Genomic DNA, 27,944 nt, shown 5'->3' on the forward strand with positions numbered 1-27,944 from the left:
CAATATCAAGTGGACCAATCTGATTCATCCCCTTCCTTCTAGAGTTTACATAAGTAAAGAACTCTTTGCTGTTTTTCTTTGCATCCCTTGCCAAGGATTTCTCGTAATCTGCCTTCGCCTGCCTAACCTCCTTTGTAACTTGGTTGCATATCAACTTGTATCTATCATAGGCTTCTGTGTCATGTGTTAATTTGTATGTATTCCATGCATTTTTCTTCTCTGCCATATGCCTCATTAGTTCATCTGACATCCATTTTGGCCTAAACCTTGAACAATATTTCTTAGTTGGTATGTAAAGCCTAGTAGCTTCCAAGATAAGTTCCTTGAATGCTTCCCATTTTGAGTTTGCTGTTGGTAACATCATCAGTTGGTCCCGCTGTATAGAATTTAAATACTGTCTCAGTCCATCGTAGTCGCCTTTACGGAAGCAATAACCCTTCCCTTTACCCCTAATGGTAGTTACCTCTTTGAGTAAATCCCACTGCAGCACACTGTGATCACTGCCACCTAGTGGTTCATTTATCTGCAGATTCTTAATGCCTGAAGAATCACTGCTGATAATCAAATCAAGAGTATTACTCCCTCTAGTTGCCTCCCGAACATGCTGATGTAGAAAACAATCATCCAATAAATCCACAAAAGCCCTGCTAGTGTGTGAGTAACCAGTCCCCAAATTCCAGTCAATATCTGGGAAATTAAAATCTCCCATTATAAGACTCTCTGATTTACTGGCCCACTCTATTTCCCTGTACAGTTCCTTATTATACTCATCGAGTCATTAGGCCTATAGCACACTCCTACTCTCAATTTTGATCTCCCAATGTTTATGTCACACCAAACTGACTCAACACCAAAAGTCTGGGTGCGAGGTTAGCCTGTGCGGACATTGCTCCTTAAAGCTCTTCAAACACAGAAGTTTTTCCTGATTTATTTTCTGCTTTATTAGTTTAAATTGTCATATTAACTTATTTTCTAGAGTAGCTTTATATTCCTAGTTACGATACTTAGTTTAAAGTTTAACTTAGACAGAGATTTTGTAGATATTACTTAGTATCGGTAACGGTATCAAATCCACGTGTCACAAACCAAATTTTTTTTTTTAACCAAATTTAGTCGATTTATTAACCAACTGTTATATCAAATTATCTTCTATAAGTAGATTATAGACCTAGTCAGGATCCTTAGTTTATTCTAAATTGAGATAGCGAGATTTGGAAGCTAATCAATACTTACAAGTCCATAGAAATACCGTTCGTGATTTCCCGCCATTTTTACACGATAGCATAAGCTTAGTGTCGTATAGTGCATAATATAATATTGTCAATTAATCAGTAAATCTATTAATCTTGATAAACTTTATTGTCAATTAAATTGTACTTTTAACTCTATATATATATATATATATATATATATATATATATATATATATATATGTAACGACTTAATCTAACAAATAATTAATACATAACTATAGTGGTACACGTGATACGGAAGTTGTATAAAGGGAACTCGTAGAAAACACTAGATACCGAAAAAAATATATATATAACATAACTGTTTTGGGATATAACTTAAGGATTTAATTTTTGTTTTGAATTTTATTGAATTAAATCGGAATCATGACTCTGACCAGAGCAGCAAAGCAAAAGGCTCAAGCTAATGGGAGTGCTGTGGTTCAGGCGAGAACTGAGGGGGGCAGTTGCCCTCTGAATCACAGTCTATTAAAATGCACTGTTTGCTTGATGTTTGCGGAGCAGTCGGGTACGGGACATGATACTGCCAAGGGGGATGTCTTTGTGTGTGCACGATGTAAGGAGTGCAAGGAAATCAGGCGACAACTCAGCGTTGTTATGGGCCTTTATGAGAGCTTGAAGGACAGGGTGGATGCCCTCGAAGGAAATAAATTGAGGGGCCCATCAAGCTCTCAGCTGCCCACATCAACGCCAGAGCTTGCACTTGATCATCAGGCAACACAGAAGCAGCCCCCTAGGCAGAATGCGCTGGTCCCACAGGAACTAGTAGTTGTTGGTGACTCTATTGTCAGGGAAACGGGGAACATCCTTTGTAAAAAGGATAGGTGGAATAGGACCAGGGTATGTCTGCCAGGGGCAAAGGTTGATGACGTTGTAGAGCGGATATCATCTTTTAAGGGCACAAAAGGTGATATAGTTGTACACGTTGGCACTAATGATATTAAGAGTAGGAGACCGGCGGAATTACTTAGCAAGTACAGGTCACTGTTGAAAAAAAGCCGTGAATTAGGGTTGAACTTGAAAGTGTCTGCAATTCTGCCCAGACACGATAGGAGGGAGTATATGATGAGAGCCTTGTCGATCAATTCGGCCCTGGAGGGATTGTGCAAGGCTCAAGGGGTAGAATTTTTTTCAGCCTGGACTGTACTTGTTAACAGGAGAGATTGCTTCTACAGGGATGGGATACACTTAAATAGAAAGGGTGCAAGAATTTTTGCTGATGCTGTCGAGGCAGTGTTAGGTGGGTCGGAAAACTGCTAGTTGGGGGGGATACAAGGACTAATAGATTAACAGTAGCCAGTGGCAGAGGTGGAAGTGATTCTTGCACTGCTTCTATTGAAATGAGCAGAAGTCTGAAAAACAGGATGCAGGATATTTCAGAGACTGCTGGTAGTCATTGCGGTACAAGTAAACACATGGGTTGTGTTAGGGTAGCTAAGAATAGAAACAGGTGCATGTATACCTGCGTGTACACCAATGCTAGGAGTTTGGTAAATAAATTTGATGAATTTGAGGTATTGCTCAAAACATCAAAGGCAGATATTGTTGGGATATCAGAGACGTGGTGTCACACAGATATAAGTAATGCGGAACTGGAATTTGGGGAATACAATGTGTATAGAAAGGATAGACAGGACAGGAGGGGAGGAGGGGTCATGCTATTAATTAAGAAACACATAAAGTCCAAGGAAGTGAAGCCAGTCGACATCGATGGACAGGGCAGCGTCGAGTCAGTTTGGTGTGACATAAGCATAGGGAAATCAAAATTGAGAGTAGGAGTGTGCTATAGGCCTAATGACTCTGATGAGTATAATAAGATATTGTACAGGGAAATAGAGTGGGCCAGTAAATCAGAGAGTCTTATAATGGGGGACTTTAATTTCCCAGATATTGACTGGAATTTGTGGGTTGGTCACTCGCACACTAGCAAGGCTTTTGTGGATTTATTGGATGATTGTTTTCTACATCAGCATGTTCGTGAGGCAACAAGAGGGAGCAATACTCTTGATCTGATTATCAGTAGTGATTCTTCATGCATTAAGAACCTCCTGCAGATAAATGAACCACTAGGTGGCAGTGATCACAGTGTGTTGAAGTGGGATTTACTCAAGGAGGTAACTACCATCAGAGGTAAAGGGAAGGGTTTTTGTTTTCGTAAAGGCGACTATGATGGTCTGAGAGAGTATTTAAATTCTATACAGTGGGACCAACTGATGATGTTACCAACAGCAAACTCAAAATGGGAAGCATTCAAGGAACTAATCTTGGAGGCTACCAGGCTTTACATACCAACTAAGAAATATTGTTCAAGGTTTAGGCCTAAATGGTTGTCAGATGAACTAATGAGACATGTGGCAGAGAAGAAAAATGCATGGGATACATACAAATTAATGGGTGACATGGAAGCCTATGATAGATATAAGTTGGTCTGTAACCAAGTCACAAAGGAGATTAGGCAGGCAAAGGCAGACTATGAAAAATCCTTGGCAAAGGATGCAAAGAAAAACAGAAAAGAGTTCTTTACATACTTGAACTCGAAAAGGAAAGGGATGAATCAGATTGGTCCACTGGATATTGATGGTTCAACAGTTGAGGATCCTGCTCAGGTGGCTAACAATCTAAACGAGTATTTTGCATCTACATTCACGCATGAGGAGTTATTCAGGAAGGAGAATGATGTAGGTAAAGTAAACATTGGCAGTGAGCTGGATGATTTTGTAATAACTGAGAGGAAAGTGGAGGAGAGATTGTTGAGGATAAACATAAAAAAGGCACCTGGGGTGGATGGGATCTATCCAGTTATATTAAAGGAGGCAGCAAAGGAAGTAAGCAAACCCTTAGCCATAATTATGAGAGCTTCCTTGGACTCAGGGGAGGTACCTATGGACTGGAGATGTGCAAATGTGACCCCAATTCACAAAGGAGGTTCAAAGGCTGACACAAGTAATTATAGACCTGTTAGTTTAACTTCTGTTCCAGGTAAATTAATGGAGGCACTGGTTAAAGAAGCACTGCAGGATCATCTAGACAAGAATTCAGTTATAGCTCAGACGCAGCATGGTTTTGTTAAGGGCAGGTCTTGCCTGACCAATTTGATTGGATACTATGATGTAGTCACAAAAGAACTGGATGCAGGGAATAACTTTGATATTATATATTTGGATCTTAGAAAGGCTTTTGATACTGTTGCACATGGAAGACTGCTGCACAAATTGGAGCAGTGTGGCATTGGAGGCAAATTGCTGCTATGGATAAGGGGATGGTTGAGTGGCAGAAGACAGAGAGTGGTAATCAATGGACACTGCTCAATGTGGACTAATGTTATTAGTGGAGTTCCTCAAGGTTCAGTGTTGGGTCCGTTGTTGTTTTCGGTGTTTATGAATGATATTGATGATGGGATATCAAGTTTAATGTCCAAGTTTGCAGATGATACAAAGGTTGGCAGGGTCGTTAAGGACAATACTGACGCTATGCTGCTGCAACAGGATCTGGACAGGTTGAACAGATGGGCTGAGAGGTGGCAAATGAGGTTTAACATCGACAAATGTAAAGTGCTGCATATGGGAAACAGTAACCCCAGAGCAACGTATCAACTCTGCGGTACTACACTGACAGTGGTGGAGAATGAAAAGGACCTGGGGTAATTGTGCAGGCAGATATGAAGTTCTCTGAGCAGTGCAGACGAGCTGCAAGAGTAGCTCATGGTGTCTTGTCAATGATATACAGGAATTTTTCTAGCAGGGATAAGGAGGTGATTATTCCCTTGTATAAGGCAATGGTAAGGCCACATCTTGAGTACTGTATACAGGTGTGGAGGCCTCATTTCAAGAAGGATGTAGAGCTGCTGGAACGGGTTCAGAGAAGGGCAACAAGATTAGTAAATGGAACAAAGGGTTGCTCTTACGAAGAAAGGCTTAAGTTTTGCAAATTACAGAGTCTGGAGACTAGGCACCGGCGAGGTGATCTGATAGAGGTGTATAAGGCTTTGAATGGTTTGAGCATGCTCAATGCCAATGGGATTCTTCATCTTTCTCAGAATAATCACCTCAGAGGGCATAAATTCAAATTGAGGAAGGACGGATGTCGGATAGATGTGCGGAAATTTGCCTTTGGCCAGCGGGTGGTTGGTTGGTGGAACCGACTTCCATCACTGGTTGTTGAAGTTGATAGCCTAAACAAATTTAAAGCTCAACTGGACAGGTATTTCGAACAAACGGAGGGGTGAAATGGGAGTGGGTTTTTTTTTTTTTTTTGGCTGATGCTGAATAAGCTTGCTTTCTTGCATCATATGCCTCTGCTAATGCTAAATGCTAAAATGCTAAACACTGCACTGTCCAGCGATGTCGACTGGCTTCACTTCCTTGGTTTTTATGTGTTTCTTAACTAATAGCATAACCCCTCCCCCCTTCCTATCCTGTCTATCCTTTCTGTAGACGTACTCCCCAAATTGCAGTTCTGCATCCCTTATATCTGTGTGACACCACGTCTCTGATATCCCAACAATATCTGCCTTTGATGTTTTGAGCAATACCTCAAATTCATCAAATTTATTTACTAAACTCCTAGCATTGGTGTACACGCAAGTATACCTGCACCTGTTTCTATTCTTAGCTACCCTAACACAACCCATGTGTTTACTTGTACCGCAATGGCTCCCAGCAGTCTCTGAAATACCATGCATCTTGTTTTTCAGGCTTCTGCTCATTCTAATAGAAGCAGTGCAAGAATCTCTTTCACCTCTGCCAGTGGCTACTGTCAATCTATTGGTCTTTGTCTCCCCCCAAGCTAGCTTTTCTTTTAATGCTTTGTACATATAGCTTATAATTTTTTGGTAGTTTTTGTTAAATCATTTTTTAACGTTCTCATATATCCCCAATTCACAAAAGAGGATTAAAAGATGACATGAGTAATTACTGACCTGTTAGCTTTATCTCTTCAGCCTTTTCTTCCAGGGAAAATAAAGCAGTCACGGGTTAAAGAAGTAATGTAGAACCATCTAGAACAAGACTGTAATTACACAGCAGTCACAGCATGGATTTTTTAAGGGACATCTTGTCAGACCAATTTGATTGGATACTATGATGCAGTAATACAGGAGCTGAGGAACTGGATGCAAAAAGTAATTTTGATATCATATACATGGATTTCAGAAAGGCTTTTGATACTGTTGTGTGTAAAAGGTTCCTATATTAACTGTAGCAATGTGGCATTAAAGGCAAGTTACTGCTATGGATAAAGGGATGTTTAAGTGGAAGAAGACAGAGAGTGGTTATCAGTGGGCACTGCTCTTAATGGATAAATGTTATCAGTGGAGTCCCTCAGAGTTCAGTGCTTAGGCCCATTGTGGTTTTCAATATTTATCAATGATCGATGAAGGTTTATCAGGTTTAATGTCTATGTTTTCTGCAGATGATATGAAGGTTGGCAGGGTGGTTAGTGAGAACTGAAATGGGATCTAGAAAATTTAGGCCAATGGGCTGAGAAATGGCTGAGTGTATTACACTCAGAATAGTGGAAAATGTGGAGAATGAAAAAGGTAAAAAAAAAAAGATAAACTGCAGCTATTATCAACCCACTGCAGGATGGAAGCCTCCTCAGCAATTCATGTTGAGGGAAAACGAAAAAGACTTGAGGTTAATTGTGCTGTCAGATAAAGTTCTTTGAGCAGAGCAGTCAAGCTGCCAGGACAGCTCATGGGGTTTTGTCAGTGATATACCAGAACTTTGCTAGTAGGGATAAGGAGTGATTATCCCTTTATACAAGGCCATGGTTAGTCCACATCTTGAATACTGAATACAGGTCTAGAGGCTTCATTTTAGAAAGGATGTAGATCTGTTGGAATGGGTGCAAAGAAGGGCAATGAGATTAGTCAAGGGAACAAAAGGTTGTTTTTACCAAGAAAGGCTTGATTTCTGCAAATTGCAACATCTGGAGACTAGGTATCTGCGAGAAGATCTGATTAGGTGTTTAAGTCCTTGAATGGATTAAGTAAGCTCAGTGTTGATGGCAATCTTTGCTGAGACTACACACATGGGGATATAAATTAAAATTGAGGAAGGATGGTTGCAGGAGAGATGTGTAGAAGTTTGCCTTCAGCCAACAGGTGATTAATTGTTGGAACAAACTTCCATCTATTGTTGTGGAAATGGATAGCTTGAATAAATTGGAGGAAGAACTTGACTAATTCTTGGGGCAGATAGACAGGTGAGGTGAGTAGTGGTTTTTTTTTTTTTTTTACTTGTTACTCTATAGGTTTGCTTTCTTGGATCATTTGCCACTAATACTAATTTTTTTTTAATGGCTCAGCAAATTTTAATTACTTTATAGGGTTGACAAATGCATTCTTTACTCGTGGCAATGTAGAAGAGGTTCTTCCAAGTATTGAGCAGGATTTGAAAGAGAATGAATTTGTAGCTATAGTGAACCCCCGAGGACAGGGTCTTGGTGAGTACACATTTATTATTATTATTTTTTTTTCAATTCATTACATTATTACTAATAACATTCTTTGTATTTACTTAATATTTTAGTACGATTTCCATTATTTTGTAAATATCTGTGTTATTATAGTTTTAGCTGATGTTATTAAAATTATAGTTTTTATTATTAATTTATCAATGCCTGTTCATGTTATGCTAGATCAGGGGTTCCCAACCTTTTTTACCTGTTGACCCCTTTAAAAAAATAAATTTTTCCTTTATTGACCCCTCATCCAAAAAATACACACAATTTTAATTATAATTGATGGAGTATAAGAAAAATCTGTTAATAATAGTTAATTATGTAATAAAAATATAAACTAATTCTAATACATAGGTAAGTAACAATCAGTTCATGATTATTAAACAGTTACTTTAGTTTAGTAACAAAAAACACTATAAAAATTATTATTTGGTTTATTACTGTCATATTAGTTTCATAAAAATTACAGCCAATTACATATCCATTTTAATCATTAGCATTAATTGTTAATGAGACAGTTATGGCTGATGGTTTGCAATAACCTCTGCAGTATCTGGGCTAAAATTACTTAATTTGATTGTTAGGTCTCAATGTTAGCATTAGCATTAGTAGAAGCATATGATGCAAGAAAGCAAGCTTATGCAGCATCAGTCAAAAAAAAAAAAAAAAAAACACTTCCCATTTCACCCATCCATTAACTCTAAAATTTTGTCCAGTTTTTCTTTGAATTTATTTAAGCTATCAACTTTAGCATTAGCATTAGCATTAGTAGAGGCATTTGATGCAAGAAAGCAAGCTTATGCAGCATCAGCCAAAAAAAAAAAAAAAAACCCACTTCCACTTCACCCCTCTGTTCGTTCAAAATACCTGTCCAGCTGAGCCTTAAACTTATTTAGGCTATCAACCTCCACGACAAGGGATGGAAGTCTGTTCCACCAACCAACCACCCGCTGGCTAAAGGCAAATTTCTGCACGTCTATCCTACATCTGTCTTTCCTCAATTTGAATTTATGCCCTCTCAGGTGATTATTCTGAGCTAGAGGAAGAATCCCATCAGCATTGAGCATGCTCAAACCATTCAAGGCTTTATACACCTCTATCAGATCACCTCGCTGGTGCCTAGTCTCCAGACACTGTAATTTGCAAAACTTAAGCCTTTCTTCGTAAGAGCACCCCTTTGTTCCATTCACTAATCTTGTTGCCCTTCTCTGTACTCGTTCCAGCAGCTCTACATCCTTCTTGAAATGAGGCCTCCAGACCTGTATACAGTACTCTAGGTGTGGCCTGACCATTGCCTTATACAAGGGAATAATCACCTCCTTATCCCTGCTGGAAAAATTCCTGTATATCATTGACAATACTCCATGAGCTACTCTTGCAGCCCGTCTGCACTGCTCAGAGAACTTCATATCTGCCTGCACAACCACCCCCAAGTCCCTTTCATTCTCTACCACTGTCAGTGTAGTACCACAGAGTTGATACGTTGCTCTGTGGTTGCTGTTTCCCATGTGTAGTACTTTACATTTGTCAATGTTAAACTTCATTTGCCACTTCTCAGCCCATCTGTTCAACCTTTCCAGATCCTGTTGCAGCAGCATAGTGTCAGTAGTGTCCTTGACAACCCTGCCAACCTTTGTATCGTCTGCAAACTTGGACATTAAGCTTGATATACCATCATCAATATCATTTATAAATACAGAAAACAATAATGGACCCAACACTGAGCCCTGAGGGACTCCGCTAATAACATTAGTCCACGATGAGCAGTGTCCATTGATTACCACTCTCTGTCTTCTCCCCCTCAACCACCCCTTTATCCATAGCAGCAACTTCCACAATGACAGATTGAAGTTTGTTCCAGAAATCAACCACTCTATGGCTAAATGCAAACTTCCTCACATCTATTCTACAACTGTCTTTCCTCAATTTGAGTTATGCTCCCTCAGGTTTGTAATCTGAGCAAGAGGAAGAATCCCATCAGCATTGAGCCTGTTCAAACCATTCAAGACCTTATACACCTCAATCAGATTACCTTGCAAGTGCCTAGTCTACAGATGCTGGAATTTGCAGAACTTAAGCCTTTCTTGGTAAGAGGATCCATTCGTTCCCCTTACCAATCTCGTTGCCCTTTTCTATACTTTTTCTACCTAAAATGAGGCCTCCAGACCAGAGGGATAATCTCCTCCTTATCACTACTAGCAAAATTCCTGTATATCATTGAAAAGACCCAATGACCTGCTCTGGCAGCTTGTCTGCACTGCTCAGAAAACTTCATATCTGACTGCAAAATTACCCCTAGGTCTTTTTAATTCTCTACCACCCTTAGTACCACACAGTTTTTATGTTTCTCTGAGGTTTCTGCTACCCATATGTTAGTACTTTGCATTTGTCCATGTTAAATTTCAGTTTCCACTTCTCACCCGATCTGCCCAACTTTTCTAGATTGTGTTAGAATATCATCGTTAACAACCCTGCTAACCTTTGTGTCACCTGCAAACTTGGACATTATTGCTGAAATGCTACAATGTTTTTTTTTGCCCGTCTGTCTACAATGCTCACTTTTGCAGACTCTGTTTACAAAGTTTTTCTGCTGCCGTAGCCGAGTGGTCTTGCACGAGGGTGTATAAGTACATGTGCTTTGTGTGTCTGGGGTTCAAGCCAGTGTCTACTAAATACAGTGCTGTTTTACCCCAATTAAAAAAGGGGGGTTCAAAGGGTGATACAAATAATTATAGACCTGTCAGTTTAACTTCTGTTTCAGGGAAAATAATGGAGTCCCTGGTTAAAGAAGCATTGTAGGATCATCTAGACAAGACTGCAGTAATAGATCAGACACAGCATGGGTTTAAGGAAAATCTTGTCTGACCAATTTGATTGGATATTGTGATGTGGTCACAAAGGAACTGGATGCCAAACAATACTGATATCATATATTTGGATTTCAGGAAAACTTTTGATACTGTTGCACATAGAAGACTGTTGTACAAATTGGAGCAGTATGGCATTAAGGTCAAGTTGCTACAATGGATAAAGGAATGATTGAGAGAGAGAGGTGACAGAGTGGTAATAAATGGACACTGCTCTTCATGGACTAATGCTATTAGTGAAGTCCCCAGCATTTGATGGCTGGCCCATTGTTGTTTTGTGTATTTATCAGTGATATTGATGAAGGTATATCAGGCTTAATATCCAAGTTTGCAGATAATAAAAAGGTTGGCAGGGTTGTTAATGACATTAAAGACAGTATGCTATTGCAGTAGGATCTAGAAAAGTTAGGCAGATGGGCCAAGAAGTGGCAACTGAAGTTTAACATTGACAAATTCAAAGTATTGCATATGGGTAGAAGCAATCCAAGAGAAACGTACCAACTGTGTGATAGTACACTCAGAGAAGTGGAGAAGGAAAAAGATCTGGGGGTAATTGTGCAGTCAGACATGACGTTCTCTGAGCAGTGCAGACGGCCTGCCAGAGCAAGTCATGGAGTCTTGTCAATGATATATGGGAATTTTGCTAGCAGAGACAAGGAGGTGATTATCCTCTTGTATAAGGCAACAGTCAGGCCACACCTTGAGTACTGCATACAGGTCTGGAGGCCTCATTTTAGGAAGGATGTAGGGTTGCTAGAATGAGTACAAAGAAGGGCAACAAGATTGGTGAGAGGAACAAAGGGTTGCTCTTACCAAGAGAGGCTTAATTTGTGGAAGTTGCAGCATCTGGAGATTAGGCACTTCTGATTGAGGTATATAAGGCCTTGAATGGTTTGAGCAGGCTCAATGCTGACGGGATTATTCTGCTTACTCAGATTACAAATCTGAGGGGGCGTAGATTCAAATTGAGGAAAGGCAGTTGTAGAATAAATGTGTGGAAGTTTGCCTTTAGCCAGAGGGTAGTTAATTGCTAGAATAGACTGCTATCTGTTGTTTTGTAATTTGATAGCTTAAATAAATTTAAGGCTGAACTAGACAACCCTTCCCATTTCACTGGATGAGTGAAATGGGAAGGGTTGTTTTTTTTCCACTTTGGATGATGCTGTATAAGCTTGCTTTCTTGCATCATATGCCTCAACTAATGCTAATGCTCATACACCTTCATCAATATCATTGATAAATATAGAAAAGAAGTTATTAATGGAATCCGTGGGGATTCCATTAATAAATTATACACTTGATGCAATTGAATTAAAAATAGTAGGGGAAGAAAGGGATCTGGGAGTTATAATACCAGCAGATATGAAGTTTTCTGAGCAGTGTAAGTAGTCAGCCAGGAAAGCCCATGGTGTCCTATCAATGATTTATTAAAACATTATCCTATAGGGATAGGGAGGTCACTTATAAGACAATTCTAAGACCACATTTGGAATACTATGTTCAAGTATGGAGACCTCATCTGAAGACATTGATCTTCTTGAAAGGGTTCAAAGATGGTCAATTTTCACATTGAGATTGGCAAAAGGGGTGACCATGTGAGGAAAGACTCCTAATATGTGGGCTACAGCAGTTGGCAACTAGACACCTCAGAGGTGACTGATTGAGTTTTATAAGTCTCTGAGAGAGGTGTGGGGGTTGTAAAATGAACTAAGGCAGAATTTTCACTGTTATAGAGAATTCCAGAACTTTGATGCCTTAATTCAAATTATAGGGGAGGAGGTTTAGACTAGGATTGTAGGAAGTTTTCTTTTAGCCAGCAAGTTGTTAATTGCTGGAACAGGTTGCCTTCACAAGTAGGTGAGGCTGACAGTTGGAATATATTTAAAGGTTAACTAGATCAGTGGTCGGCAACCAGTGGTCCGCGAGAGAATTTTGGTGGTCCGCAGAGTAATCTGAATATATTTGCAATTTTCGTGTTTATTAAAATGTTTCATTATATTCTGATTCTACTTTTTTGCAATTTTCGCCTTATTACATTGCATGTTTATAAAAGGCCAAGTGCAATATCCGGTATTAGCGATGCTTTTGTTGTAAAAAAATATAGAAAGCTATTTCTATTTCTTATCGATGGCCTAGCCTGGGCACAGCACGGTTCGCAGTGCTTAGGTAAGTGACCAGTGATATTTAAAATAAAATGGCATCAAAGAGCTTGAGTTTGATAACTATCTTATTTCTTGTTTGGTTTTAGATTCAAATAAAATAACCCCAATGAGTGAGAAAAAAAAGCAAGCATTTTGCGCTTCTTAGGTAATACATCACGTTGTCATGAGCTGATTAATGAATCAGAGCCTTCGCAGCCACTGCAAGGCATCATCAGGAAGGACATTAGAACTGGAGGCGGAGAGAAGAAAAAGTTCAAAGTTTCGAGAAAATATGATGCGGACTACTTGAAGTTTGGATTTATTCAAGAACCTGGAAGTGAACTGGATCCACGGCCGCTTTGTATTATATGTTCTGAGCGTTTATCCAATGATGCCATGAAACCTTCGAAACTCTGCAGTCAAAACACCCAGATTTAGCTAAAAAGCCAGATGAATACTTCCAAAGGATGCGTGAAAATTTGCAAAAGCAAAAAAAGTTCATTAGCAACAATGATTGTTGAAGATAAGTCCTTAGTAAAATCTTATTTGATAGCACTTCAAATCGTGAGATGTAAAAAGCCGTATATAATTGGAGAAGAATTAATTAAGCCTTGCTTGTTACAAGCCTGTGAAGAGGTTTTGGGGAAACAGGCTGTCCAGAAACTGAAAGGAATTCCTATGTCCACTAACACTGTGAAGCGCAGAATTGAAGACATGGCTGAAGATATTGAAAATCAAGTGATTGCACTTGTGAAAAATTCTACGTTTTATTCAATTCAACTTGACGAATCAACAGACATAACTAACAAGGCAGTTCTTCTTTGTTTTGTAAGGTTTGATTGCCAAGGAGAATTAAAGGAAGAACTCTGTTTGCTAATCTTGTTGGGTAGAACAACGGGCTCTGAAATTTTCAATGCACTTAATGGTTATTTCCTGAAACACAGTATTGAATGGAAGAAATGTGTTGGAATATGCATAGACAGTGCCGCAAGCATGACTTGACATCGTTCAGGAATTGTTGCAAAAGTGAAAGACGTTGGACACCCAGACATCTTGTTTACTTATTGTATTATACATCGTGAGCAACTTGTGGTGAAAAGATTATCTCCAGAACCGCACGAAGTACTCTCTGATGTAATTAAAATTGTAAAAGAAATTCGCCACAAAGCGCTCAATTCTTGAATATTGGAGGCACTTTGTGAAGAAATGGGCTCTCAGCATACTCATGTTCTTCTTCACGCTGAGGTGAGATGGCTGTCGAGGGGCAAAGTACTAACCTGATTATTCGACCTGCACCACGAAGTCAAGTTATTCTTCCAGCAGCAAAATAATTCGAGGTTCCATGATCTCTTGTCCGACAATGAATGGCTAGTCAAGCTTGCATACCTGGCAGATATTTTTTCTCTGTTAAACGAGCTGAACACGTCCCTGCAAGGACAGTTTACGGATGTGTTCACACTGCGAGGCAAAATGGATGCATTTCAAAGGAAGATATTGCTGTGGCAAACACTGTTGGCTGAAGAAGATCTGCAAATGTTCCCAAATTTTGATGATTATATGAAACAGGAGGATATCAACCGACAGGTAATAGCTCACTGACTCTTTTGGTCGTTATTACCCAAAGGAAGAGGACCCCAGACACGGAAATACGTGGATCCATTTTCGGCGAAAATCGAGGATAGTGATTTGAACATGAAAGAAAAAGAAAGCCTAATCGATCTATCATCCGACAACAGTCTCAAAGGTAAATTCCACTCGTCCCTAACAAGATCTCATTTTTGGCTTTCCATAAAAAGTGAGTACCGAGTGCTGAGTGAAAAGGCCATCAAAATTTTAATTCCATTCGCAACTACATATATGTGTGAAAAGACATTTTCATTAGTTATGGCAATTAAAAACAAATACCGCTGTTGGCTAGAAATACAAACGGCTCTCTGTGTTGCAGTAACATCATTGGAGCCAAGAATCCAACAGTTTATTTCAAACAAGCAGCAAATATAGTAACCCCCGCTATTCGCAGGGGTTACTGTATTCCAAATCCTTGTCTTTTGCAAGGTGGTCTTTCATCTTTGATGGTTTCATAGCATCATTTTGAAAGATTTTCTCACATAAGAGACATAGTGGTATTGATTTGTTGCCAGGTGAAAAAATAAATCCCAGTGTTAAATCATTTTGTGCATGGAGACGGCACTTCTTTTTGGGAGCAACATGGTATAAGAATCTTCCTAAAAACTACATAGTGTTTAAATATGTAATTTGCCTGTGTGCAAGCTTTTGGATGGTAACACTGTGAGTATAACTGTGACAGATCTGTCAGTCGACTGCTGGCAGCCATTGATCATCATTATTAGCAGCATGACATGTATACAAAAAATGCCTGTTCTCTGCATTATGGTTGTGCTGCCTAGCTGTAAAATTTGCATCTGAATCTGCTAAAACCGAAAATTAACAAGGCCAGTGTTTATAGTTATATTTTTAAATCATATATTATTATATTCTTTATATATATTATTATAAAATTTGCCAGTTGACCCCCTTGGCATGTATCGACCTTCCCCTCTTTCAAAGTGATTGATCCCCAGGTGTCAATATCAACCTCATTGAGAATCCCTGCTAGATATTAAACTCAGAAATTATATTTAGTAAAAATATTTAAATACTTTAATTTAATTTTGATTTAATTAAAAAATATTTATATGAATCATTGAAAGGGGTGGAGAGAGAGAGAGAGAGAGAGAGAGAGAGAGAGAGAGAGAGAGAGAGACATCTGTCATTTTTCCATTAAAGTTTTAATGGTTAGATAGTTTATCCAAGGTTACAACACACATGTACATAAACTCATGTGCACACTTACATGCACACACACACACACAGAGCATTTTTCAATTTGTCTAGTATAGCTATTGTGTAGATAAGTGTGGGCATCTACGACTAAATTTAAGTTTGCTAAAAAATGCAGCACTATGGTATTGTGGAGGCACATCACCATCAGATTCCTTGGTATTGCATTTGCACTTCAAATAACAGGCACCACTCCCAAAGTAGAAACATACTGCTATTTATTTGAGATGTGTGCCAATTTTGACACTATGGTCTTTCATCGATGGATAAATATCAACCCAAGTTAAAGACTTGATAACCCATTGATGAGATATATGCATAATATCTGAGATGCATGATGACAGAAGGTGAAATGACAAGTTAGTTTAGGGCAAAGGAGTCATGATATTAGAACTATAGAACATAATTGTAGATAGCTTCAGTTTATGAATAGCTATAAGCAGACTAACAGACTTACTTTTTTTATGTTTACATACAAACTAAGAATATTGCCCCACCCCAGGCCCAGGCAGGCTTAGTATTTTTAAGTACAGTAACATTCTGTACCTGTAGCATGATGAAGTTGTTAAGCTTACATACTGTAGCATGATGCCTTTGCCCTAAATTTATTGAGCTTATCTAAATTTTGGGATTTATTGGTAAAATTTAATAAATACCTAAAAATTTTCAGATACATAGTGAAGTTTGTTATTTTATTAATTTTTATTTTTGATTTGAGAGGAAAGATGTTTTTCCCATCAATCATTACAAGTCATCACATTTTAAATATGTTTAATTTATGTGCTTTCTTCCAAAGATGCTAACATATTCAAAATTGTTTGAATATGTTCGGATATTCAAGTAGTGACCAAAAGTTGCAAAGGCACTTCATCAAAAATGTGAGGCTATCCTTTTATTGGCTGTGTATGTCAGCTGATAATGTTTCAAGACAGTGTTTTGAATATCTGAAGATAGTACCTAAAGGTAGCTTTTGATGCCAGTCAAAGGTTACCTTAAAACTCAGACTTAAACTGAAATTTTGATCAGTAGTGAGCTTATTAGATTTATTTTTATGTATTTTAGCTTTTCCAGTAATACAAGCTCTTAGAAAAATGTCAAATCTGAGCCGTGTGATCTATATCTGTCATAAGCCCGTAGGACGAGCCCTTAATAATCTTTTACAGTAAGTTTTTTTGTACTAGGAATAATATACAATACTTTAAAGTAGTAGTATTACTATTGGAAAAATGATGTAAGAAAATAGAATTATTCAGCAACTAAAAAAAAACAACAACAAAAATTTAATCACTTAATCTGCCCATCTCTTCTTTCTTTAAATTTATTTGAACTATCATCTTTCACAACACTAGGTGGAAGTTAATTCCAACAGTCAGTATCTCTCTCTCTCTCTGGCTAAAGACAAATTTCCACACATTTCTGTAGACATTCTTTCAGTGATTTAACCTTTCAAGGTCTTAAACCTGGTAGCCCACAGGGCACATGTGTGCCCTGTGGCTTTCAGACATTTGCTATGTGATCTCCTAAATATTATCAGCTTTTGCAGTGCTAAACCTATATGAAAATAATAATAATGGCTACCGAACTTAAAGGAAATACACTATTATAAATAAATAAAATTCATAATTTATATGGATCTTTCAACTTCAATGATTTTATATACATATCATATTTTTATGCAAGGGTAGATTTTTATGCATTTGTATAGTTTTATATTCCTGTCTTACGCACTTCAGTTAGATCACCATATAGTTACTTGGTTTCCAAATGTTGCTGTCTATAAAAACCTTAGTTTTTCAGTCAAGGTGAAGAAAGAGACTAAATAAACTATGGCAAAGTCTTTTTTCACCTGTTGTCAGCTTCTTACAGTTTCCATTTACTGAGGGTAAATGCAGAACGTGTGTGGTCAGGCAATCACGAATTCACAAGGTTTCCCATTATTATGTGCTTGTTCAGCAGCATTCCGATAAAAGTGACAGCAAAATGCAAACAGCCGGTAAACGGAGAATATGTGCAACCAATTAGTCATCTATGGACAAGGCTTCCCATTACGTGCCTAATAAGCAGTGTTCTGATATCTATGGAAGTAAAATACAAATTGGTAAATGAAGAATATAGACTCTTTCTCAGCAGCACAACGTCAGCTCATTCATATGGAATTAATCTAAAACTGTCCACTTTGCAAATTTACCATACCACATCTCAGTTCTGTAAACTGTGAAATTTAGAAACTAAGCATCTGGAAGGGGATGTGATTGAGGTGTTCAAGATCATAAAAGGGTTGACCAAACTGAATGATGGCGTATTTTCTCTTTCTAGGATGTTGTATACAAGGAGACATAGAATGAAAATTCTATGTCTCTTTGATAAATTAAAGAACAACAGTTGTAGACTGAAGAAGGGAACCTTTTCTTTCCATTCCAATTCCTGCACTAATCTGCCAACACTGCCAAATGGCAATCTAAAATGCATGATGTAACATTATGAGTAATCATTCAACATCAGTACTTGTTCTCTGTATTGGTGTTGGCATTGGAGTTATGCTACCTGGCAGCAAATCCTTGTCTGTTAATAAACCTTCAGTTATATCTGAACAGCTCACAAACATATTTTTCAGTTGTTCATAACAGTACATAACATAACAGTACATAATTTGTCACATATTACATACTGTTATGTTACAGCTGAAGGAGTAGATGGGCCTAGTCATGATCATTTTATTTCTGTGAAGGACACATGCATTATTGGATAAAGTGGCTCACACATAAAATAATCTAATTTTAGGAAATTTTTTTAATAAATACATGTGATTTAATTTTTTTATCATATAATGTTTTTGATTATTTCATTTATTTTTATTTTCTTCTTCTTCTTTTAACATTAAGCATGCTGCATGTTTGGTTTAGATAGATCATCTTAACATCTTCATCAGTTTTGTTATTTTTCAATAAAGAATGCTAAGTGACCCACACAAATATGTCAGTAATTCAAGTTTGGGTTTCACCCCACACATATTGGGAAATATTGATTAATATTAGTGATGGGCATAATTAAAGGATGAATTAGTTATCATAGTGTATAGATTATTTCAGTAATTGAAATATGCAGATTAGCCTATTTTATTGACAACAATAAAAACTGAAGAACAAAAATATGACAGTGGAGGGATTTTATCTATATACGAGGGATATTTTCAGAAGTATCTCATGCAGCCTTTCAGTTAATTGGTCCTAATCTGTTTGCTGTAATTATGAATTTATTACTTGCTAAGAAAATTGTAATTTATGTTGTATACTTTGGATATGTAGCAGTTATTAATGATTAAAAATATAGTAGTTAAAGTAATAAAACAAGCCTGTCAAGAAATAAACCGATCTAACACTTTATAGGTAATTTTATATCATATCGGTGTGTAGATACACCATAGACAACTCTTAAGAAACTACAAAGTAGTTTTTGTAGGCATCATTTGCTCTTTCTCATATTGTGCTCTGGAATATGGCAACTCGTCGTGAAGGCAGAGCACAATATGAGAAAGAGCAAATGATGCCTACAACAACTACTTTGTAGTTTCTTAAGAGTTGTCTATGGTGTATCAACACACCGATATTATATAGATATTACACTCTTAATGTATTATGCCTTGTGCATTTAGTTATTTTAAATAAGTAATTTTAATAAAGTATCATCACATTACAAACCATTTGCCTTTCTCAAACTGATGCCATGTTATAAGAGATGTCTCTAATGATGTAAACAGTTTGAGGAAAGGCAAATTTGCAATCCTTGTTCTTACTCATTGTGCATGTGGAGAAGAACTTGGTAAAGGGTTTATAATGTGATGCCGATTTATTAAAATTAGTTATCATAGTGTATAAAATGTTAGAATAGTTTATTTCTTTTTAGGTGATGGATATCACCAGCAAAGAAAATGTTTAAATCAATTTAAAGTTAAAATAAGTCTCTCTCTCTCTCTTCCTTTCTCATTCACATGCATACAATGTCTATTCATTCATATTCACTACAGTGTCTAGTCATCTATTCACTTCCTAAAATTTTAAACCAGGAACATAGTGCAGTACAGAAATCCAACACATGAAGTGATCTTATGATTATTTACTCTTTTTTTCAAGAATTGCAGAAATTTATGGAATTCTTAATTATATAAGTGGGGACTTTTCATTCTCTTATAAAAATATTACCTTTAATGTATTTTCTTCTTTTCTTATTTTTATTTGCATGATTTTTTTCAGGCTGTGTACACCAAGTAGAAGTTTAGTCATGACAGATGCACCATTTCTTCCTACTTTGGCTGTTCCTGTTGATATGTTTCCCCACACAGCTCAGTGTTCTTTAGTTGTAATGTTTGAGAGAGAAACTGTTCCAGACAGTGAAGATGATGAAACGGATAGTGGTGATGATGAAGATTGTTATGAAGTTTATGATCCTGATGAGAGGGGTAGAAGAAAAAGTAGACAGTGGCAACCATGGTTCAAGCGTCACCGTAGTTAGTGCCAGGTTTTCTGTTTTCCATAGCAACTGTTGAAGTGAAATTGTGCTAAATATTATTGACTTAAATGCTCTAACAACTTGTAATTTTTTGATGAAAACATTGGGAAATGTGGAATTCCATATAGTGAGTGTGTTATGATGATTTTAGGAATTTGGAGCTGTATTAAGTAACCAACAGAAACATTAGTTTAAATATATATTAAAGAACAAGTGCCCTGTATATCCTCACTGCTGTTGCCAAGGTCATTAGTAAAATTCTTAGTAGCAGCCAATTTGGAATGTGGTTGGGTAATAGAGATGAGATTGGTGGAGCTATTTACTTGTAATTTTTTGATGAAAACATTGGGAAATGTGGAATTCCATATAGTGAGTGTGTTATGATGATTTTAAGAATTTGGAGCTGTATTAAGTAACCAACAGAAACATTAGTTTAAATATATGTTAAAGAACAAGTGCCCTGTATATCCTCACTGCTGTTGCCATGGTCATTAGTAAAATTCGTAGTAGCAGCCAATTTGGAACGTGGTTGGGTAATAGAGATGAGATTGGTGGAGCTATTGCCTGCATTATCTGTGAACTGAGTGGTGAGCTGTTGCATGCATTATCTGTGAACTAAGTAAGTGGTGAGCTATTGGTCACTCCAGAAGGTCAGAATGGCTGAAATTTGAATGTGGGAGATATTATGCAACTATCTGTGGCTGTACTTATCTCAGGAAATCTGGCTGCTCAGTCTGGAGGAAGATGACAAAACTCCTGTGCATTGGATTTCCTCTAAATATCCTTAATAGGTTAGGTCTCTCATTGTTCAATAAAAATAGGATTAACTGAAGGGAAAGGGAATTTTGCCCTCTCCCTGTTTACTTTGGTAACTGGGTCACTTTGAGTAGTCCAGGTTTCGTTAAATTCCCTGCATCTGAGATGAGGCATGGTGTAGCCTAAAATTGTCTTTCTCTTAGATTCTTTAGAAACCTCCTCTCCCCCTTCAGTTTCCCTAATCTGGAGTAGGATCAGTTCAAGGGATACCAAGAGATTTTCAAATGAAATATCTTCCTCCCCTCCAGACTGTATGTAATCCTGAAAGGTCAAATTGGTTACCACAAGAGGGCAGTAACAGATTCTAGAGTATCTACTAGAATCATCTGCTCAACATTCTGATGTCACAGATGACAATGGCAACAGCTCCTCTAACTGGAAATTGAATCTCTAACAGAGCATGCAGTCAATTGTGAAGAATTTTAGGTATGTCACAGCTGAATTATCTAAGTGATAAGAGATAAATTAAACCAAATTAAATTAACTTAATCTTAATTTTACTTTTTTAGTTAGGTTTATGTTCTTTTTAATGGTCCTTCTCATCTAGTTTTATTGATGGGTTATTTTGCTTATTAACTTATTGTCTCGTATATCAGATGGACAAGGACATTTCAGGTAACACAATATGAAACATAGGTGAGCACTACATTCATATAAACTATTAAAAACAAATAAAATATTACAATCAAGAATTAGAAGAGGGTTAATACTCTACTGTAAAACAGTCAGATTGGTAGGAGTACAAATATATTACTTTTCTGTTTCGTGGAATAATAGACACTAACAACCATATATGAATTCTATGAAGCAACAGCAGTAACTAGATATGTAATATATTGGAGTTCAAGAATGAATGAAGATGTTATGTAATCACTTCCATTGCACATGTTTAAGGTGATAACATGAACTGAAGTGCTGATTACAATTAACACTGTGTTTTTCTATATATTCGTATACATCTGATTGGGACTTTATAAAAGTGATAATATTATCTGTGATTATAATAAGCATCATGCAGTGTATTTCTGAATGAAATTTTGTTTTTCAGGTTGTTAGTTTTGGCTGTCCTACATATAAATTCTGTGTTCATAGTTACAATAGTTAATTTTTTTAATCCTGTATTTTTATCATTTTCTTGCTCTTCTATCACTTTCCTAAAACAATAATTTTTAAATGTAATATAAAAACATGCATAAATAGTGTTTCAAACAAAAAGCAAAAGGAAATTTAAACTTTTCTGGTACACTACCTCAAAACACGAACCTTCATGATTTTATGCCTTTCTTACCCTAGCAGGCAATTCCAATTATTGCAGAAGTGTCATTCATAAAAATGATGTGCTGCACCGTGGGAAGTGTAGCTGAGTTTTTTTTTTTTTTTTTTTTTTAGTAGTTGTTGACGCATCGGCTTCTGTGGTCGTAATGCACCTCCCAACGTTTTTGCAGTACTTTGATCCAAGCCTGAGGCGGGATTCGAACCCGCAACCTTTGGGTTGCCAGGCAGGCTCTTTACCCACCCGTCTAGCCCGGTCAGCGTGTAGCTGAGTCTTTTCACAAAAAAAAAAAGTTACATGAGTGTAGACATGAAGTGGAGATCTGTTTTTTTTTTTTTTTTTTTGATTATTATTATTATATTAGCCATATGTTGCAAGGAAGCTGAAGCTTTTACTGCACCAGCCAAAAAAAAAATATTTCTGAGTTACCCTGAGAGAGAGAGAGAGAGAGAGAGAGAGAGAGAGAGAGAGAGAGAGAGAGAGAGAGAGAGAGAGATCTTGTGCAATGTAATATCATCAGTGAAACTTTTAATATTATCTTCAGTATTATTAATTAAAATTAAAAACAGCAAGGGTTCTCATTGAATCCTGAGGGATCCCATTTGTAATATTGGTTCATTAAGAGCATTGTAGCACCCCGACACTTGATACCACACTTCTCAAATTTATGAACAAGACATTCAGGACTTTGTAAAATGCTTTTCTGAAATATAAGTAAATGATATCCAGTTTACAATAACTAGTTCCAATTTCCAATAACGTGATATCCAATAATTAGATGCAGTTATTATCTGTCAATAAAAAGTTATCAGATTAGTCAGACAACAGTTTATCTTAACAAATTAATCTATATAGTGCATTCATAATGTCGAGGTAACGCTGCACTGCACTGTTAATCATAGATTCCATAATTTTTCTTACCGCAGAAGTCAAACTTACAAGTCTGCACTTTCCCATATCACTCTTGTCTCCTTCTTCCAAATGTTTATCTAATCCCTTTTTAAATACATAAGCTGTTTGACTATGCAAGACTAGACAACTTGTTCTAGTAGTCAATTATTCTCTGACTAAATGCAAATTTTCTTATATTTCATCTATAATTATCTTTCCTTAATCCATGTTCTCTTGTTTATGATATCATAAAAAGAAAGAAAGAAAAAAAATAATATATTTACATCATTACATTTGCTCAATTCTTTTAAGGCTTTTAAAAGAAGTGATGTTTGAAGTGTTTTAACACCTTACTCAGGTCCTCAGAAATCTGCAGTTTTTAAACTTCGCAGCTTATAAAGTTGCAGTACCTTCCTATAAGAATATCTTTTGCATCTACACTAATCTTATTGCCATTTTTGTTTGCTTTTCAAGTTGATATCTCTTTTAAATGTTTATATCACTTCCAGATCTGCTTACAGCATTCAAAATGTGGTTAATATGTGTAAAAGCATTTGACATAACCGCCACATGAACATTTTATGTACGAATTAGAGAAGTGTTGTTGGGGGTTAGGATGAAGGGCAAATTAAGTGGTAGAAGAGAAAGAGTTGTAAATGAACAGTGATCCAAATGAATCAGTTTAATGAATGGAGCCCCTCAGGGTTCTATGCAAAGGCCCCTTGTTTTTAATTTTCATTAAACTTTTTTAACTTCAGAATTTACTTAATGTTGATTATCTGTCAGCTAAAGTAACAATTTCCTTTTTTCCTTAAAGTATTTTCATGTATGAATATAGATGCAAAGAACTGGCTTATCAGCTATCTGTATCGAGTTATCTGTACTGATCCTGCTATTTTCCCATAGTTTGTCAGTAGAGTTTATTCCTTTCTGTTTTAGCACTAACATACACAAAGAACTTTCTACTATCTTTCCTGGAACCCTTCCAACACCTTTTTTGCAATCTGTCTTAGCCTGTTTCACACCCTAAGTAATCTAATTATAAACTCTTTATCCATTCCATCATATTATTAGCAGTGGTAAATGATGCAAGAAAGCAAGCTTATATCAGCAAAAAAAAAAAAAATACCACTTCTTCCCATATCACTCATCCATCCCCTCTAATAGTTTGTCTAATTCTTCCTTAAATTTATTCCAGCTACCCACTTCCACAACACCAGATAGAAGTTTGTTCCAACAAACATTTGCTGCTGAAGCAAAATTTCCACTCATCTATCCTGCACATAGTCTCTTAGTAGTCTGTCAATCAGCTTTATTTTCTGTTATCAATTTTATCTGTTCTTTGGTTATCCATTTCACTTTTCTCTTTGTGGTATCTATTTAGAAATATGAAAAGGTGTATGGTATATAGCATTATTTAGCATGTTTATTTATTTATTTATTTGGTTTTTAGGAGCATTAGCAACTAAGGCCATATTGCTCTGGGATATGCGGTGGTCATTCCCTGACCTTTCCGCATCCTCCATATTTGGTGGTGACGGGCTGGAACCCCGGTCTAATCAAGAAGCGTGTGCTATGCACTGCTGCTCCTTCCCACCTGGCTATGGAGGTGCTCCATTTATTTAGCATGTGTAACCTATAGTAGTTTCACTTGGTCGAGCTGAAAATCCATCCCTTGATAACTAATTTTCTTCACTACTTCCAATATTAAAACATTACTGTACTACTAACTAATTTCCATAACTTGAAGGTTTTTAATGGCAGATGAATCTTTAGTAATAACTAAGTAAAGAATATTGATCTCCTATTGGCACCACTAACATATTAATATAGAAGGCAGTTGTTTAGATAGTTCAAGAACTGTCTAAACAACTCTTTTTGAATGCTGGTTGTTAGTACAACACTTGGCATTTAAAGCCACCACAGTTCACAATATATGTCTAGATAATTCAAGTCTTTCAAAATAAGACATTCTGATTTGCTTTCCCACTGTTGCACGTACGATCATTATACTGTTACATTCCTACTCCTAATTTTGCTGTTCTCTTTATATCAGACAAGACAAACAGTATTATTCTGATGTTCCACATCAAATGGATATATTCTTCTTGAATTTATCCATTCTGAATAAAAGCATACCCCCCCCCCTCCATCATGCACATCTTTCTTGTAGACATCATATTTACTATATTCAAGTTCTGTATCCAGTATATGAATGATGCCATGTGTCTGATATCTCTGCTATGTCAACATTCATTGATTTAACTGATACATATTGATCAAATTTATTAACTGTACCTCTAGCACTAGTATACAAACATATGAGTGGGGTGCCTTTTTAAGGTTTTTTTTTTTTTTTTTGTAGTAAACTTTCCCCAAGAATTTTGAAAATGGATATTTTGGTTGTTGTAGCGTTTTCTTAATGACTCTAATTTCTAAATTCTTGCAATAATTTACCATTATTAGCTGCCCTAAAGCTGGGACATATGATAATTTTGCATTTTATGTGGGTGGCCTTAAGATGCACATATACTTGGATGAGGCACAAACACAATTCCTTAAAAGATTTGTAAACATGATTATTCAGCTCCTTAATCATGACTTTAAACCAGGCTTTATCTGAAAAACACTGTTATACAATTGAAAAACACTGTTATTCTGTGATATTTACTTTATGAAGAGCATCACATTCTGAAACTTACACCAATCCTTTGATCACATGCAATTTCCTTTTGGTGGTCAAGATATCCAAGCAAGTAAGAAAATGGAGAACACATCATAAGAGAGTAATTGGTCGTGATTGTTCAATCAGAGAGAGAGAGAGAGAGAGAGAGAGAGAGAGAGAGAGAGAGAGAGAGAGAGACTGAGAAAACCTCTTATCCTTTAAAGATCTTATCCCTTATATTAATGTGCATGGGTTTTGTAGCATGAGTTTAAAAAAAATGATAAAAGAAAAAAGCATTTTTTTTACATTATAAATTTTTAATGTCTTTTTAACTCAACTGTTCATCCTAAATATTAACCAACCCTTTTTAATTAAACCATGCAGATTTATTCAAGGTGAGTACCGCTTTTTTAAGCATTTGCTATTTTATTATTAGTCCATCTACACGGTATTTTAAGATATCTAAAGCCTTGCATTGTCATTATAAATTTATATTTTGAAAATATAAATTTATAATGACAAATTGCATAATATAAATTGCATCCGTATTACATCTGTGTTGTTCCACATCTTTCTATTTATTATCTTGTCTTTAAATTTTCTTATGTACATTGCTTCTTTAATTTTTCTTTTAGTAAAATTCCTTTACTTTCCTATAATTTCAAATTTTTTTATATTTAAAGCATATGAACAACTTCTGCAATCTCTGATTTCCTGGTATTTCTTTTGCTGCATGTTTACACTTCTCCCCACCCTTGTATTAAATAGCTCTCCTGTCTCCCTGATGTAAACTTTTCCACCTCCACACAGGTTTTTTGTAAATAAAGTGTTTGTATCTTGTTGGGGGGGGAGGGGGGGGAATTGCATCCCTCAGAAAATTACCTATTTTGTTTATTGCTTTGAAAACCACATCCAATCCATATTCTTCTGCATATTCTTATGGTTTCTCTCCTGTATATAAAAAGAATATAAAGAATTGTAATGGTTTTTTTTAAGTTTGTTCATATTCTGTATTTTATTATTATTAACTAATATTGCATTCCTGAAATTCTCTTATATTTGTATATGGTTTTACCAACTGTGACCCAGTTTCTAACAGTGTGGTCACACTGTTAGAAAGGATTACGGAGATATTTTTACGTTCTTCATCTAATTTTTCCTGATTACAAATTCTTGATGCTCGACATGTTAATGTTTTGATAATACTATTTTTAATATTCGTCGAATCATTCAACATGAAATTAACATAATGTCTGGAGTCTATCTTTTTTATATACATACGAGTGATAATTGAACTTTGTTTCCTCTACACCAAGACAATGACCATTCTGAATCTTGAAAAATACTGCTCCCCCACCCTTTGACAAATAGGCCTTAAAATCACTCAGAAAAAAGTCTGCATAGATGATATTTGCAAAAATAAAATTGGACATTTAAACTTATGCAGTGGCAACCAGGTTCAGAAGATAAAATCTTATATTGATCTAGGGTTTATCTGCAATAAAAGCCTCACATTTCAAAACTGTTTTGTGATGACAAAGAAGAAGAACACTTTTGTATCCATGTGTGTGTGATCCAGCAGAAACTTGTAGATATAAGTAATAAAGAGTTCATCATTAAATAAAAAATACATCCAGCTTTGTATATTACCAATTCCCCTGTTGCTTTAGTAATATGGTCTTCTGCTCCCCAGATTTACATCAACAGATTCGTTTTAGTAGAATATTGGATATTGAGGTTGATAAATGAAGTTGCTGGAAACCCATTTACAATCTCCAGGCAATTCCTCTTGAAGTGAGGTCTTGGCAGCTCAGAATAATAAACAATAACATTCTTACCTTGGCAAAAGTGATAATGAAACAATTGACTCATCTGCATTAAATAGGGTTATGTGTACAGTAAATAGGTTATGTGTACAGGTCTGGAGGCCTCATTTTAGGAAGGATGTAGAGTTGCTAGAACGAGTACAAAGAAGGGCAACAAGATTGGTGAGGGGAACAAAGGGATGCGCTTACCAAGAAAAGCTTAAGTTCTGCAAATTGCAGCACCAGGAGAGTAGGCACCTGAAAAGTGATCTGATTGAGGTGTATAAGGCCTTGAATGGGTTGAGCAAGTTGAATGCTGATGGGATTCTTCCTCTTGTTGAAACTAAGAACCTGAGGGGGCACAGATTCAAATTGAGGAAAGATAGTTATAGATGTGCGGAAATTTGCCTTTATCCAGCGGATA

General features: G+C 36.5%; 1 protein-coding gene across 1 annotated transcript in view; it reads left to right on the forward strand.

The window, feature by feature from the left end:
• Window positions 1–20,241, forward strand: part of LOC150081220 (tRNA (uracil-5-)-methyltransferase homolog B-like) — a 110,433-nt gene extending 90,192 nt beyond the window's left edge. The window contains exons 10-12 of the mRNA XM_090379430.1: window positions 7,581–7,697; window positions 16,627–16,726; window positions 19,815–20,241. Of these exons, the coding sequence (XP_090235556.1) occupies window positions 7,581–7,697; window positions 16,627–16,726; window positions 19,815–20,073 (476 nt within the window). The 3' untranslated portion in view covers window positions 20,074–20,241. The remainder of the gene's footprint in view (window positions 1–7,580; window positions 7,698–16,626; window positions 16,727–19,814) is intronic.
• The last annotated feature ends 7,703 nt before the right edge of the window (window positions 20,242–27,944 follow it).

The sequence above is a fragment of the Mastigoproctus giganteus genome, chromosome 8 (assembly GCF_048544385.1).
Source record: "Mastigoproctus giganteus isolate SK-2022 chromosome 8, ASM4854438v1, whole genome shotgun sequence".
In the NCBI taxonomy this organism is placed as follows: Eukaryota; Metazoa; Arthropoda; class Arachnida; order Uropygi; family Thelyphonidae; genus Mastigoproctus; species Mastigoproctus giganteus.